Consider the following 13,473-nt stretch of genomic DNA (forward strand, 5'->3'; position numbering starts at 1 on the left):
CTTATTGAAGATGCGACTTTCTTTACTTGGGTGGTGTGGTTGTAAAGTATCCACGATTTCTTATTCCACAATCTATTTTACTGTTTTTCTTTTGACTAATCCCACTGGACCAAAAAATCAAATTTTCTTGTCACTTGAGGTGTTTACAGGTAGCCAATGCTATCAGAGCAATTTTATTGGGGGTTCTTGCTTTGAGGTTCTAAAAATATATATGTGTATGTATATGTTATATATGCGTATGTAATTATAGATTCTTAATTTTACGGGAGACCCAACCGAAAATATCTTAATTACTCAATAATGTTACTGTTTTTATGTTTACTGTTTTTCTTTTTGTGGCCTTTTTAGTATCATACTATTATATATTAAAAATATCATTTTTCCGTTTCAAAATATTAATATACAGTAATATTCTATAAATTAATATTAATTTAGTCTAATTAGTCAAATATTAGTGTACCAGAACCTTTTGTTTTTTTAATGAACTTGCATTGTTGACTTTGAGATCTCTTGGGTTCTTCGATTTTCTGTTTTTTTTGTTCTTCATATGCAGCAAAATTCCGGAATTTGTTTTATTCGCTCTTTATCATTTACCCTTAGTTCTTATTGAGATCTACTCTTTCTAGCGAGCCAGCTGATCACTATGATAGATAGGCACGTTCGAAACCGATGTCTACTTATCATCTCGAAAAGGATTCGGTACCACAAAGGAATTCTGCAACTTTGACTCTCTGTTAGATAGTCGAAACAAATGTACTCTGCTTTGTAGGAATTTTTCTAGCTAAAGTAGCATTAGCTGTAAGAAATACTTTTTCTGAATAAATTTCACATATTATTCAAAAAAAAAGATCTACTCTTTTGTCAAGGTTCAAGTTGGAGTTTCAAATCGTCGCTTCATCATCATTACCTTTTCTGATTTGAATACTTAGGATACTGTTGGGTTCTCTGTTCTCCCGATTTTTGAAACTATGGATTCTCTCTTGTCTACGCTAGTCATTTTTGTTCTTTCTTTTATGGATCAGTTTGGTTCCTTTTTTGTTGTTCTAGCTTTTTATGTGTCGGGATTATCTTTTATGTTATTTCCATGTTTCAACTTGCTTCTTTCTTGTGAGCTTAAGTCTCCTAAGATGTACGTTTTGGTCCATCGATTTTGTCCTCATGGATCCATGTAATCGCCGGCTTGTATTAGTGTTCTCATGTTAATATAATCATATAATACCGTCGATATTTTGTATACTTTCTTGTAATTGTATCTTTCTCTTATAATTTTATTTTTAGAGGTAATAGTGTATCGATAAAACACATAATCAAAAAAATTTACTACTATAACAAATCCACTACATCTTAATTATAATTATGACGTCCAAACTAGTCTGTTGTTGTTTTTAAATCCGTAATATCTAATATTATGTTGTGTGTATCATATTTTAAATTCATACATTATATAGTTTTAGTCAAATGTGACATAACCACATGATGAGGGTGGTATATTAGAGCAACATTAACGGTACTACTAATTATTTGTCCTTAGAGTAGTTTAATGTTATTTTTGGTGTGGGACAAATATTAAGGACATTTTGAAAATATTTGATTATTGGTAGGACTTTGTAAAGTCCTTAGAAAATTGAATTTATTATATTAATAAAAAAAAATAGAAAACATAGAGAAAAACATGAGAAATAACAAAGTTGAAAATAAAGAAAAAAATACAAGATAAAAAAAGCAAACATTATATTGAATTCAAATAAATTTAATCATTGTTGTGATTCGGTAGATCTCCAAACTTAGCCCATATATGTTCAACCAAATCTTCTTTTAATTGATAATGGCCTGGAGTATCTCGAACTTCTGCTCGACGACCTAGTGTAGTACGGAGGTTTGTAGTCCGTTTGACTACAAAAGTGGGATCGACATCTTCTCGTTGTTCAAATTCTGAAGCGTGAAGGTAGGAACCTCGTTCATCTTCAACAATCATATTATGAAGTATGATACATGCTTTCATAATATTTCCTATCTTGTTTTTATCCCATAATTTAGATGGATTTCTAACAATCGCAAATCTAGCTTGGAGGACTCCGAAGGCACGCTCAACATCCTTTCGCACGGATTCTTGCGTTGTGGCAAATAAAGACTGTTTTTGTCCTTGTGGGAGTCGGATAGATTGAATAAAAGTAGCCCATTTCGGATAAATACCATCGGCAAGATAGTAAGCCAAACCGTATTCCCTTCCGTTGACATGGAAATTGACTTCGGGAGCGTTTCCGCTAATTATTTCATCAAAAACAGGTGATCGATCAAGAATATTAAGATCGTTCAAAGTACCTGGAGCTCCAAAAAATGCATGCCATATCCAGAGGTCTTGAGAAGCTACCGCCTCCAACACAATTGTTGGTTTTTCGTGTCCTCGTGAATACATTCCTTTCCAAGCGGCCGGACAATTCTTCCACTCCCAATGCATACAGTCGATGCTTCCAATCATACCTGGAAAACCACGTTGTTCTCCAATATATAGTAATTTTTCCAGATCCTCGGGCGTAGGATCTCTTAGGTATTGACCCCCAAACAAGTGGATAATTCCGGCGGTGAATTGGAACAAACAATTTCTTGCAGTTGTTTCAGCTAGTCTTACATATTCGTCAACGATGTCAGCCCCAACACCATACGCCATTTGACGAATAGCTGCGGTACACTTCTGAAGGGGAGATAGGCTAGACCGTCCGGCAGCATCTTGTGTTTGTTGAAAGAACTCAAATTCTTGGGAGAGACTATTAACTATTCGCAAAAACAATGTCTGGTTCATTCGAAACCGCCTCCGGAACATGTGGTGCGGGTAAGTGGGAGTCTCGCTAAAATAATCATTCCAAAGATTATTGTGACCTTCTTCTCGGTTTCTCTCAATAAATATACGTTTTTTTCGCTCTTTCGGTTCTGGAATGATATCTGGAAATTCTAAGAAATCTTCAAACATAGAATCAAAAATTGATTCATCATCTTTGTGGTGGTAATGATAATTGGAAGAATTGGAAGAAGATGCCATAAATTAAAGGAAAAAAATATTTTTTTCTTAGAGTAGAGAACTTGTATTTAATCTGAGAAGTAGAGAAGTTGTGCATTTTACGAGAATATGTTTCTCATATTTATAGGCTGAAGGAGTAGTATATTGTTTGTCTTGTGACCCTTTTGCTTATTACATCTTCTGATTTTATTTTCTTTGTCTTCTAACCTTTTCCTTACACTTGAGTCACGAGATGGTTGAAGACAAATAAAAGACTCACGAGATGGTTGAAGAAAAATAAATGAATCACGAGATGGTTGAAGAAAAATAATAGAGTGGATGTCATAAAACATTATCACTTCTCGTGACCATTACAAGATGTCATAAAACATTATCACATTAGATGTCATAAAACATTACAAGAATCATTAAAACATTACACATAAGATGTCATAATACATAGAGTTTTGCATAATACAAGAGTCATTGCAACATAAAACATAGAGTTTCACATAATACAAAGAGTTTTGCAACATAAAACATTACACAAACATTACTTTAAGATGAGGACGAGACCTATGAAAATCACCACCATCACCATAACAGCAACAATAAAATCAAAGCTAGAGTTTGATTTGTTCTTAGCCAACTCACCCACCATGCTCTCCAGTCTAAGAAGCTTCTGATCAGTGTCAAAGTCACTCAACAAGGTGAGAGAATCAACCTTCTCGGCTAACTGCAGTGTCTGGCTGTCCCTCGCTCGCATCTCTTCCATTACAGCCTCGTCCCACCACTTCCAAACGTGACACTCGCCATCATCAACATTGTCGCATGTGTAGTATCTGCGTCCAGGGTCAGTTCTACTGTAAGACGTAGCTAGCTGAGGTTGACTCCCACAATAGCAAGTCTGCGGGAAACCGAATTCTACTTCAGGCTGGGGAGGGTACACTTGCTGACGGTTCTCGTACTCTAAATGGGCTTGGTCTTGCTGAATCAGAGCTTCTATTTCGTTGTAGTCACTGTCCGAGCCATCCCCACCATCCCCACCAAATGTAGCAGACTGGGAAGGTTGGCTATAGCTATAACGCCCCATGTGTAATAAAACCTGTATTTATAAAGACGAGCAAGTTAAACTTATGATTATTTAAAAACCATTAGAACTTATGATTAATTAAAAACATACAAACTTATGATTAATTAAAAACAACCAGGAAGCATACAAACCAACCAAACAAACAACTTAAGATAGAGACCGATCACAACTTAAGATAGCATACAAACCAACCAACCAAACAAACAACTTAATATCTAGAAATACTCCGCGAGGAGCTTCTCTTTGGCTACTTCTTCAGCCTCAGTGAGTGTGGTGGTTTTGGATTTGGCAATCAGACTGTCTAAGATGGCAAACTTTGACAGTTTTTCTTTCTTGTCCAAATCTTCCTTCCTCATTTCCCAAACCGCCGTATAGTCAGCAACAGACTTCCCCTTACCCATTGCACTACGTCTTGCTTTTGCAGCCTTTACGCCTTCAGGTCTTGTCTGAGCTTCCTCAACAGCCTTTGCAGCCTTTACACCTTCACTTGTGGTTGAAGTTTCTGAATCTGCCTTCCTCTTTGAACCTCCAGTGGGGTTGAGGTTAAGCCATTTCTGCTCATACCTCAACACGCACCACGCATGTTCAAGTGTGAATTTATACCCTTGATCAGCGAAGTATATGTCGTGGGCCCCCTTCAGAACATCATTCTCATGCTGACCACTAGTAATTCTGCGCTCCGCAGCAGCATATGCACCACAAAACTTGTTGACAAGATCATTTATTTTGTGCCACCTCTGCTTGTAATTCCGATGCGCGGAAGTGTCACCGCCAGGTCCACCATTCAGAGCTTCGAAGAAACTATCCCCTACTCGTTTCCAGAATGTCCCCGACTTTTGGTAATTGCTGGTAATAGGATCTTTAGAAGTGTTTAACCAGGCACTGATCAGCATCTCGTCCTCAACTGGGGTCCATTTATGTCTCTTTCCACGCTGCACGGGACTGTCTGTAGGTGGAGTTGGAGCCTCGCTTTGTTGTGAACTGAACAGAGGGATCTGCGAAGATCCAGAATGATAACTCTCATAAGGAGAGTTGTCATTAAGAAGACTTCCTTCTTGACTTTGAAGAAGGCCCATATAACCAGCAGACTGGCTATACGGTGTCCTTGGATCCATAGCAGAGAGATGGGAAAAGAGGATTAAGCAGAGAGATGACTAAGGGAAAGCAGAGAAGAGAGAAAGAAGATGATGGCTAAGTGATAAAATCGTTTTTAGCACGATGGTTAAATAGCAGTAAGAAGGGAGATGAGTGAGTTAAAGCAGAGAAGAGAGAAAGAAAAAATTAATTAAGACAATCATAATGACCTATCTACAAAAGTACAACTCAGTTAATACACATTACACAACCATAATAACATGACATATAACTACCAAGAGACATTACTTTACTTCAGCTCAGTTAAAGAGTTCAAGTCTAAATACCAACCATTTCGTAAAGAGTTCAAGTTAAAGAGTTCAAGTTCAAGAGTTCAAGTCTAACTACTAACTAAAGAGTTCAAGTTAAAGAGTTCAAGTCTAAAGAGGTCAAGTTCAAGTAAAAGAGTTCAAGTCTAACTACCAACCATTTCGTTCTAGTCTGAATAGAAAGTTTATTACCTCGTGCTCTGGACGAAATGGTTGTCTGTGTTATTGTAGATTATCCTTGCCTCACCAGCTTTGAAACCAGGTTGTTGATGATCCTCGCCTCGCCTCACCTAATAACCTCAGAATCAAAAGAAACACATTTCAGTTTATAAAAACATAACACGAACTACTTACAAATAACTAAAAAACAGAAGCAAATCAAAAAACAGAACACGAACTAGCACGAACTAGCAATACATTTCAGATTCAGTTTACAAATCAAAAAACAGAACACGAACTAGCAATACATTTCAGTTTACAAATAACTAAAAAACAGAACACGAACTAGCAAACCAAGCGGAGCTAATCAACGACTAAAAAATGCTATCAGATTCGAGTAAAAAAGGCTATCAGATTCGAGTCAAAAATTCTATCAGATTCGAGTCAAAAAGCTATCAGAATCGACTCAAATAACATATCAGTCTATTAATAAGACAATAACCAAATACATGCAAATCGATTCAAAACAATAACCAAATACATGCAAATCGATTCAACCAGATACGGAGGAGGAACACCTACCCTTTAACCTTCGAATCGCAGAGAAGAGAGAGGAGAACCGCCGAGTGAACCGTCGATTGAACCGCCGACTGAACCGTCGAGAGAACCACCGAGAAATCCGTCGAGAGAACCGTCGAGAGAACCACCGAGATATCCACAGTCGAGAGGAGATGTCTCCGGAGGAGATCCGTCGACAGGAAACCCGTCAGAGACGAGATGAGCCGTTCACCCGAAATCGCCTTTTCAATCGCCAAGCCAAAACACGAAACAGACGAAGAACTGAAAATGTCGATCCATTTTCTCGACTCCCCTCACGAAAACTCATCGGCCCACTCCGGAGACGACACGTAGCTGGGAAGGACGCGCTCAAATGTATCTACGCTAACGACGTCCCACTGATTTTTCTATTAATTTCATTTATTTTTAATCACGTTTATGCTAAGGACAATCACTGCATACACCGTTAATCATGGTCTTAGTAGACGGATTTCGGAGAGATTCGGGTTCGAATCAACTTCACAACACTAAACTTGTGTGGCAATACAGATATGAAACTATTTTTTGAACTTCATTTGAGTATCCAGAAAGATGATTCATCTGTGAACAATACTTTTCTTTGAAAATTAGTATGAACCCTTCTACAGATAGGAATGTCCTAAACTAAAAAAAAAAGTGATACACACTTTCATATCTCAAATATAAGTCCAAAGAGAAGACATCATGACGAAAAACTCCAAGTTTAAGTAGAGTGGTTAGTGCAGTTCTCAACTATGAGCCAAAATAGAAGACATCATGACGAAAAACCCCCAAGTTTGAGTAGAGTGGTTAGGGCAGTTAAAGAAAGAACACCCCTACTCGATACTTTTATTCAATCTTATCCTTAATTCAGAACTAAGAAACCGCTATTTCACATTTTCTAATAATATAACATTGAGTGGGAGTCTACACGATAAATAGTAAACCTATTATCATATTTACATTTTCCTTCTTTCTACGCAAACTAAATATATGTACGTAAGCAATGTATTTCGAAAATTATGGGACCTCTTAATTAACAATATTTAGGTTCAATCCTATGGTGAAATTTCAAAATCCACCTCATCTTTAACAGTCAATCAAATTGTCACGTAGATTAATAAATAAAAATTATTAAAAATATTTTTAAAAACCAAAAAACTTTTTTAAAATAAAATAATGTCAGTTTTAAAGACGTTAATACCGCAAATTAAACTCTAAATCCAAACTTTTCCTCTAAACCCAAACAATATATCCTAAATCTTAGACTTTATACCCTAAAATAAAACCTTATACCTTAAATCCAGACATTAAATACAAATCCTATACCCTAAATTCAAATCTTATACCCTAAAAAAATCTCTAAACCCTAAATCTAAATCCTAATCTCTATACTCTAAACCCAAACCTATACTCTGAGCCCAAAAATTTAGAGTATAGAATTTGGATTCAGGATATAGGATTTGGGTTTAGAATCTAGAGTTTAGGGTATAGAGTTTGGGTTTAGGGTGACGGTTTGGATTTAGAGTTTAATTTGTGGTATTAACGTCTTTAAAATTGACATTAAAATTGACATTTTAAAAAGGTTTTTTTTTTATTTTTAAAAATGCATTTAATAATTTTTTTCATTAATTTACGTGACGATTTGATTGGCTGTTAAGAGTGAGGTGAATTTATAAGTTCACCCTAGGGGTGAACCTAAGTATTGTTCCTTAATTTAATAGTTAATTTTGAAAAATGGTTTCTACTACGGTATTTTTTTACACTTGTTTGTTATAGCCATACTCTCTCATCATATAGTCATGTCTTATACGCATATAGTCCCCTTTCTCACATGTATAAATAAGACCCAATCCACCTATCATTCTTTTGACTCTTTAAGAATCTGAAGCACAAAACATTTAGGTAAACTATCTTTCTCAATGAGAGACTCCTCACCAACATCTACCAAATCGTCACCGCTATGGAAACCCTTTGCCTCAAACTGTTGCTCCGTCGATGACCAAACGGTCTTGGGAAATTTAAGCCGTTGCCGACCTTCGAAATCAGAGTTCTCCAAGAACCATCTCGGACCACTTCCTTCTTTCAGGCGTCTCTCCTTCGCCGATATAAGCCGTTCTTCTTCGGCTAGGATCAACGAAGATCTCGCAGAGGCTCTCGGAGCCGATTTAGTGGATTTTCAGATGTGTGAGCTTAAAATGATCACGCAGTGCTTCTCTCGGAACTATCTTCTCGGAGAAGGTGGGTTCGGTAAAGTTTATAAAGGTTACATCGATGAGAATCTCCGACAAAGCCTCAAGGCTCAGCCTGTTGCTGTCAAGATACTGGACATTGAAGGGCTTCAAGGACATCGTGAATGGCTTGTAAGAACGTTTACTAGTAATAGCATGCCTGAATGATTACCGAGTTCTTTTCACTTTAATTGTCACTGTTATCTTATTAGTGTTTAACTAATTTCCATATGGCATGAATTACACATATTTGGTTGGAATGATAGGCTACCTTAGAATACAATTCTGAAAAAACGAACCACTCCTCATGTTTCTTTTTTGTATTTCAAAGTCAAAGATATCCTTGGACTCACGTCCTTATCTCTTAGTACTTTAGGGTATGAAACTACATGGAGAAATATGTTTGTTTATTTTTACCCAAAAAATGTTTGTTTATATTATGGATTAAGTACGCATATGAGCTTGTCGTTTTCTATTATTTTGTGTCACATAAAACGTATTAGAATCTTTTTCTGGCTAGCAGAATATAATAGTTGTTGAGATCACTTTGATACACTCTATACATGCATATATACACGTATTTTCCAAATTTATTCTCTAAGAATATAACGACATTCGATTTATATCATATGTTCTATTTTCATTTGCAGTCTGAGGTCATACTCCTTGGACAACTAAAGCACCCGAATCTAGTCAAACTTATCGGTTACTGCTGCGAGCAGCAAGAACGAGTCCTCATCTACGAGTTCATGTCACGTGGTAGCTTGGAAAACCACCTCTTCAAACGTAAAAATAAATGAATTATTTCGTATCTATATCATATACATGCTCTTAATGTAACCGGTATATCATTTTATTATAATCAACAGGGATTTCAATATCGCTGCCGTGGGCGACGAGGCTGAAAATCGCTGTCGCGGCTGCTAAGGGTTTGGCCTTTTTGCATGATTTAGAGAGTCCAATAATCTACCGTGATTTCAAGACTTCGAATATACTACTCGATTCGGTACACTTTTAGTTTTTCTTTAATAATTCTTTTCGGCAACATATTGTCGAATGAAAAGACAAACATTATTATCAACATATTTTAACAAAAGGTTTTACTATTTGATGGGAGTTGTTGAAATTCCAGGATTTTACTGCGAAACTATCAGATTTTGGTTTGGCAACAATGGGACCAGAGGGATCCAAATCTCATGTCACAACTCGAGTCATGGGCACGTATGGTTATGCTGCTCCTGAATATGTTTCAACAGGTATAAAATACACAAATTTCTTGTCATTCCCAACATAATTTGTTTGGTCAACTTGTTTTTCAGCAATTAAATTTAACCACACTTATTAATTATAATTATTATAGTTGTTTAGAGGTTTGAAAAAATGACGAAATAAACAATACACGTAAATGTGAATTTAAAAAAAAAAAATCTGGACATGTAGGCATTTAATTTAATAGGATTATCAAATAGTACGTTTTATTTGATCAATTCTCTATTGCACGCAACAATACTTTCAGGGCATTTAACGACAAAGAGCGACGTGTATAGTTACGGAGTCGTGTTACTCGAGCTCCTGACGGGGAGAAGAGCCACCGAAAAGTCACGGCCAAAAAACCAGCAGAACATCATCGATTGGGCAAAGCCTTACCTAACCAGCAGCCGTCGTCTTCGATGCGTTATGGACCAGAGGCTCGCTGGTCAATACTCTGTCAAGGCGGCTAAGGATACCGCTCTTCTCGCCTTACAGTGTGTGAGCCCTCACCCTAAGGATCGGCCTAAGATGCTTGCCGTTGTGAAGGTTCTAGAGAGTCTCATGCATCATAAGGACATGGCCATTTCCTCCGGCCACTGGGCACCGTCTCCTAGGTCGCCGAAGGTTAGAGGAAATAGTGAGAACGGTAGAAAATCAGCCCCTGTTCACTAATGTCTTGAATATAGGGATTCAAGAAATTCAATAATGATTGTGCCTTTTGTGTGTATATGTGGCTACAAAATATCTAAGTGTGTAACATAATGAAAATATTATGAGCAGGGTCTTTTTTAAAGACCATGTTTGAGTCCTCCCACCTTGGTTGGAGTTATTGTTAACCATTGTCGAAACATTGTGCGAACTCATTATTCTACCACATATCTGGCATCCAGTTAGTTTAAGCGCTTACGTGATGCTATTATGTTCATGGATTCAATCCACGGTAGGAAGAGTGACTTACGCCAAAAATGGTATTAATAAAGACTGGCTTCAGGACTAAATCTATCTTATTAAAAGAGAAGTACCCAATAAAAAATATCCATTAATTTTCAGTTTTATTTATAATGGCATGCCACTGAGAATTAACTAAGTTTCATATTTTAATGCTTGTTTTTTTCAGTTTATTTAATGTGTTTTCCAAAATTATTGTTGTCTTTTCTGATTTAGATTTCTTAATTATTGTTGTCTTTTCTGATTAATAAATGTATTTTCCTAATTTGAATTTAAATAATAGATTTAAACATTTAATATTTTTTCTAATTTAAATAATAAATTTCCTTAATCATATATTAACCAAAATCGATTTCTCTATATATTTTGTATTAACTTATTAAATATTAAAATCACATAACATAATCAATTTATATAATATATAAATATATATAAATAATTTATTCATATTATTAGTATAATGGTTCAAAATATAAGTTCAATTAGTTATAAATATTGGATTTGTTATATGATATACTGTGATATAATAGACAATTAAAATCATAAATATAATTATTTAACATAATAAATAAAAAAAATATTTTAAAAATGTATATTAACAATAATGTTATAGAGTTTAATGTACATATATATATTATATCATTAGTACAAAGAATTAAAGTTGAAAAAATATTTATACAGTTACGGGTCGAATCATATAATAAATAACAACAGCGGAAGATTATTTTCTTTAATAAATTTATTTTAATAGAAATTATAGTTCTAAATATGTTTATTATTTTATATTTTTATAAATTTATTTATTTGTGTTATAAGAGATGCTAAGATTTTAGAATTAAAAAAATATGACCCGTTTTTAATATTTTTAGTTAGAAAATTTAAATTTTATATCTGAATATTTAATTAAATTTTTAATTTGAACTTTTTATTATTACTACCAAAATTTATTTTTAGTCTAAAATTTATGTTTAAAATATCGTAAATTCATCATTTAATATAAACAAAAAACTAAAAATATAAAATAAACACCCGTCCGGTCGGACGGGTCAAGGTCTAGTAGAGATTAAAGTTGAAGACCCGAATCCCTCTGAAAAATTCAAAAGAAAAAAAAACTCTGTAAAAGGAAAGCTTGTCAAAAAATTTAGCTCTAGTCACCGTATCTCTTTGTTTAAAAAAAATCACATGACATTTTCATGTGTGATTTTTATATAATTGGATGTTGGACGGTTTTTAGAGTGCAATATCTCGTTGCTCTATTGAATGATTATGTTAGTAGTTTGTTTAGATTGACAATACGCCGTAGACATTTGTGCTGATATCAGTTTTGTTAATAGCATTTAAGCATTAGGAAAACTGAAAATCTTTAGCAACGAGTATAATTTTATGAACAAAACTTGGGTTCACTCACTGTGGTGAATTCTCTAATTCACCTCAATCCTTTACACCAATTAAAATATCATATAGGATTAGTGAAAAAGAAAATATATTTTTTTTTTTGAAAAAGAAAACAGGTGAAACAAAAATAAAAATGTCGGTTCTTTCTTCTTCATCTCCCAGAGAAGATATGAAGCTTCGTTTGTCAAGCTTTGAGTCTCCAATTCTGTGCTTTCAAATATAATATACACCCTAAATCCAAATTTGATATTCTAAACCCAAACTATAAATCCAAACCCAATACGTCTAAATAGGATTTGAGTTTAGGGTTTACGATTTGGGTTTAGGATCTATGATTTGAGTTTAGGGTTAGAACATCATTATTGCAAGGTTCTTACTCTTGGGTTCTTAAAAAATATATATGCGTATGTATATATTATATATGCGTATATAATATATACATACACATATATGTTTTTTAAGAACTCAAGAACAATAACGTTACAATAATGTTGCTCTTAGGGTTTAGAAACCCATACCATCATCTTCTTGATCTTTAACGGCTTTGCTTTTACAGACACAAACTACTCTTTCTATCTTGTAAAAGAATATGGTTTGATTTGATTTCGAGAAGGTAAAGTCGATGCATATATAATATATACATACGCATATATATTTTTTAAGAACCCAAGAGTAAGAACCTTGCAATAATGTTGCTTTTAGGGTTTAGAAACCCATACCAACATCTTCTTGATCTTTAACGGCTCTGCTTTTACAGACACAAACTACTCTTTCTATCTTATAAAATAATATGGTTTGATTTGATTTCGAGAAGGTAAAGTCGAAATTGGATTTAAAAGCATAGAATTGGAGGCTCAAACTTGACAAACAAAGCTTCACATTTTCTTTGTGGAGAGATGAAAAAGAAGGATACATTCTTTTCCATTGTTGAAAGCCTCTTCTTTTATTTTTCTTTCACTTTTTTTTAAAGAAAATTATTTCATTTCTTACTAATTCTACATAGAACTTTAATTGGTGTAGAGAATTGAGGTGAATTAGAGAATTCACCATAAAAGGTGAATCCAAGTTTCTTTCTACTTTTTTTTAAAAAAAATTTTCTTTCTACTTTTATATTCTTTAAGAATTATATATATTTCGGGCATATGGTAGACTCTGAAAAAACTATCTAGTAAAATAGAAACATAAAATGAAAATAAATTTTAGCCAACATATTTATTTATTACGAGAGAAATGCCACAGAAATTTATTTATTATCTAGAGATTTCATTAATGTAAAATTGTATAAGAAAGATTTAGTCTTACTATAAATATCTCATATACGATAGTTCATGTTACATTGCTCGTATACAAGGGGAGAAACCATCTAATTTTGATTTGCACACACTGGTTTTCATTTATTTTATTTTATTCTATTTTATTTTA

General features: G+C 34.3%; 3 protein-coding genes across 3 annotated transcripts; 1 reads left to right on the forward strand and 2 right to left on the reverse strand.

Moving 5' to 3' along the window:
* Window positions 1-1,610: 1,610 nt before the first annotated feature.
* LOC108809963 (uncharacterized) lies at window positions 1,611-3,088 on the reverse strand. The gene has a single exon (XM_018582094.2). The coding sequence runs from the start codon at window positions 3,035-3,037 to the stop codon at window positions 1,751-1,753; it is 1,287 nt and encodes a 428-aa protein (XP_018437596.1). The 5' UTR covers window positions 3,038-3,088; the 3' UTR covers window positions 1,611-1,750.
* Window positions 3,089-4,303: 1,215 nt separating this feature from the next.
* Window positions 4,304-5,203, reverse strand: LOC108807767 (glutathione S-transferase T3-like). The gene has a single exon (XM_018580013.1). The coding sequence runs from the start codon at window positions 5,201-5,203 to the stop codon at window positions 4,304-4,306; it is 900 nt and encodes a 299-aa protein (XP_018435515.1).
* Window positions 5,204-8,105: 2,902 nt separating this feature from the next.
* Window positions 8,106-10,541, forward strand: LOC108809428 (probable serine/threonine-protein kinase PBL15). The gene is made up of 5 exons (XM_018581566.2): window positions 8,106-8,589; window positions 9,108-9,243; window positions 9,327-9,463; window positions 9,590-9,713; window positions 9,974-10,541. Exons 1-5 carry the CDS (start codon window positions 8,149-8,151, stop codon window positions 10,378-10,380), a joined length of 1,245 nt encoding a protein of 414 aa, XP_018437068.1. The 5' UTR covers window positions 8,106-8,148; the 3' UTR covers window positions 10,381-10,541.
* Window positions 10,542-13,473: the final 2,932 nt, after the last annotated feature.

This window comes from Raphanus sativus, chromosome 6, assembly GCF_000801105.2.
Source record: "Raphanus sativus cultivar WK10039 chromosome 6, ASM80110v3, whole genome shotgun sequence".
Lineage (NCBI taxonomy): Eukaryota > Viridiplantae > Streptophyta > Magnoliopsida > Brassicales > Brassicaceae > Raphanus > Raphanus sativus.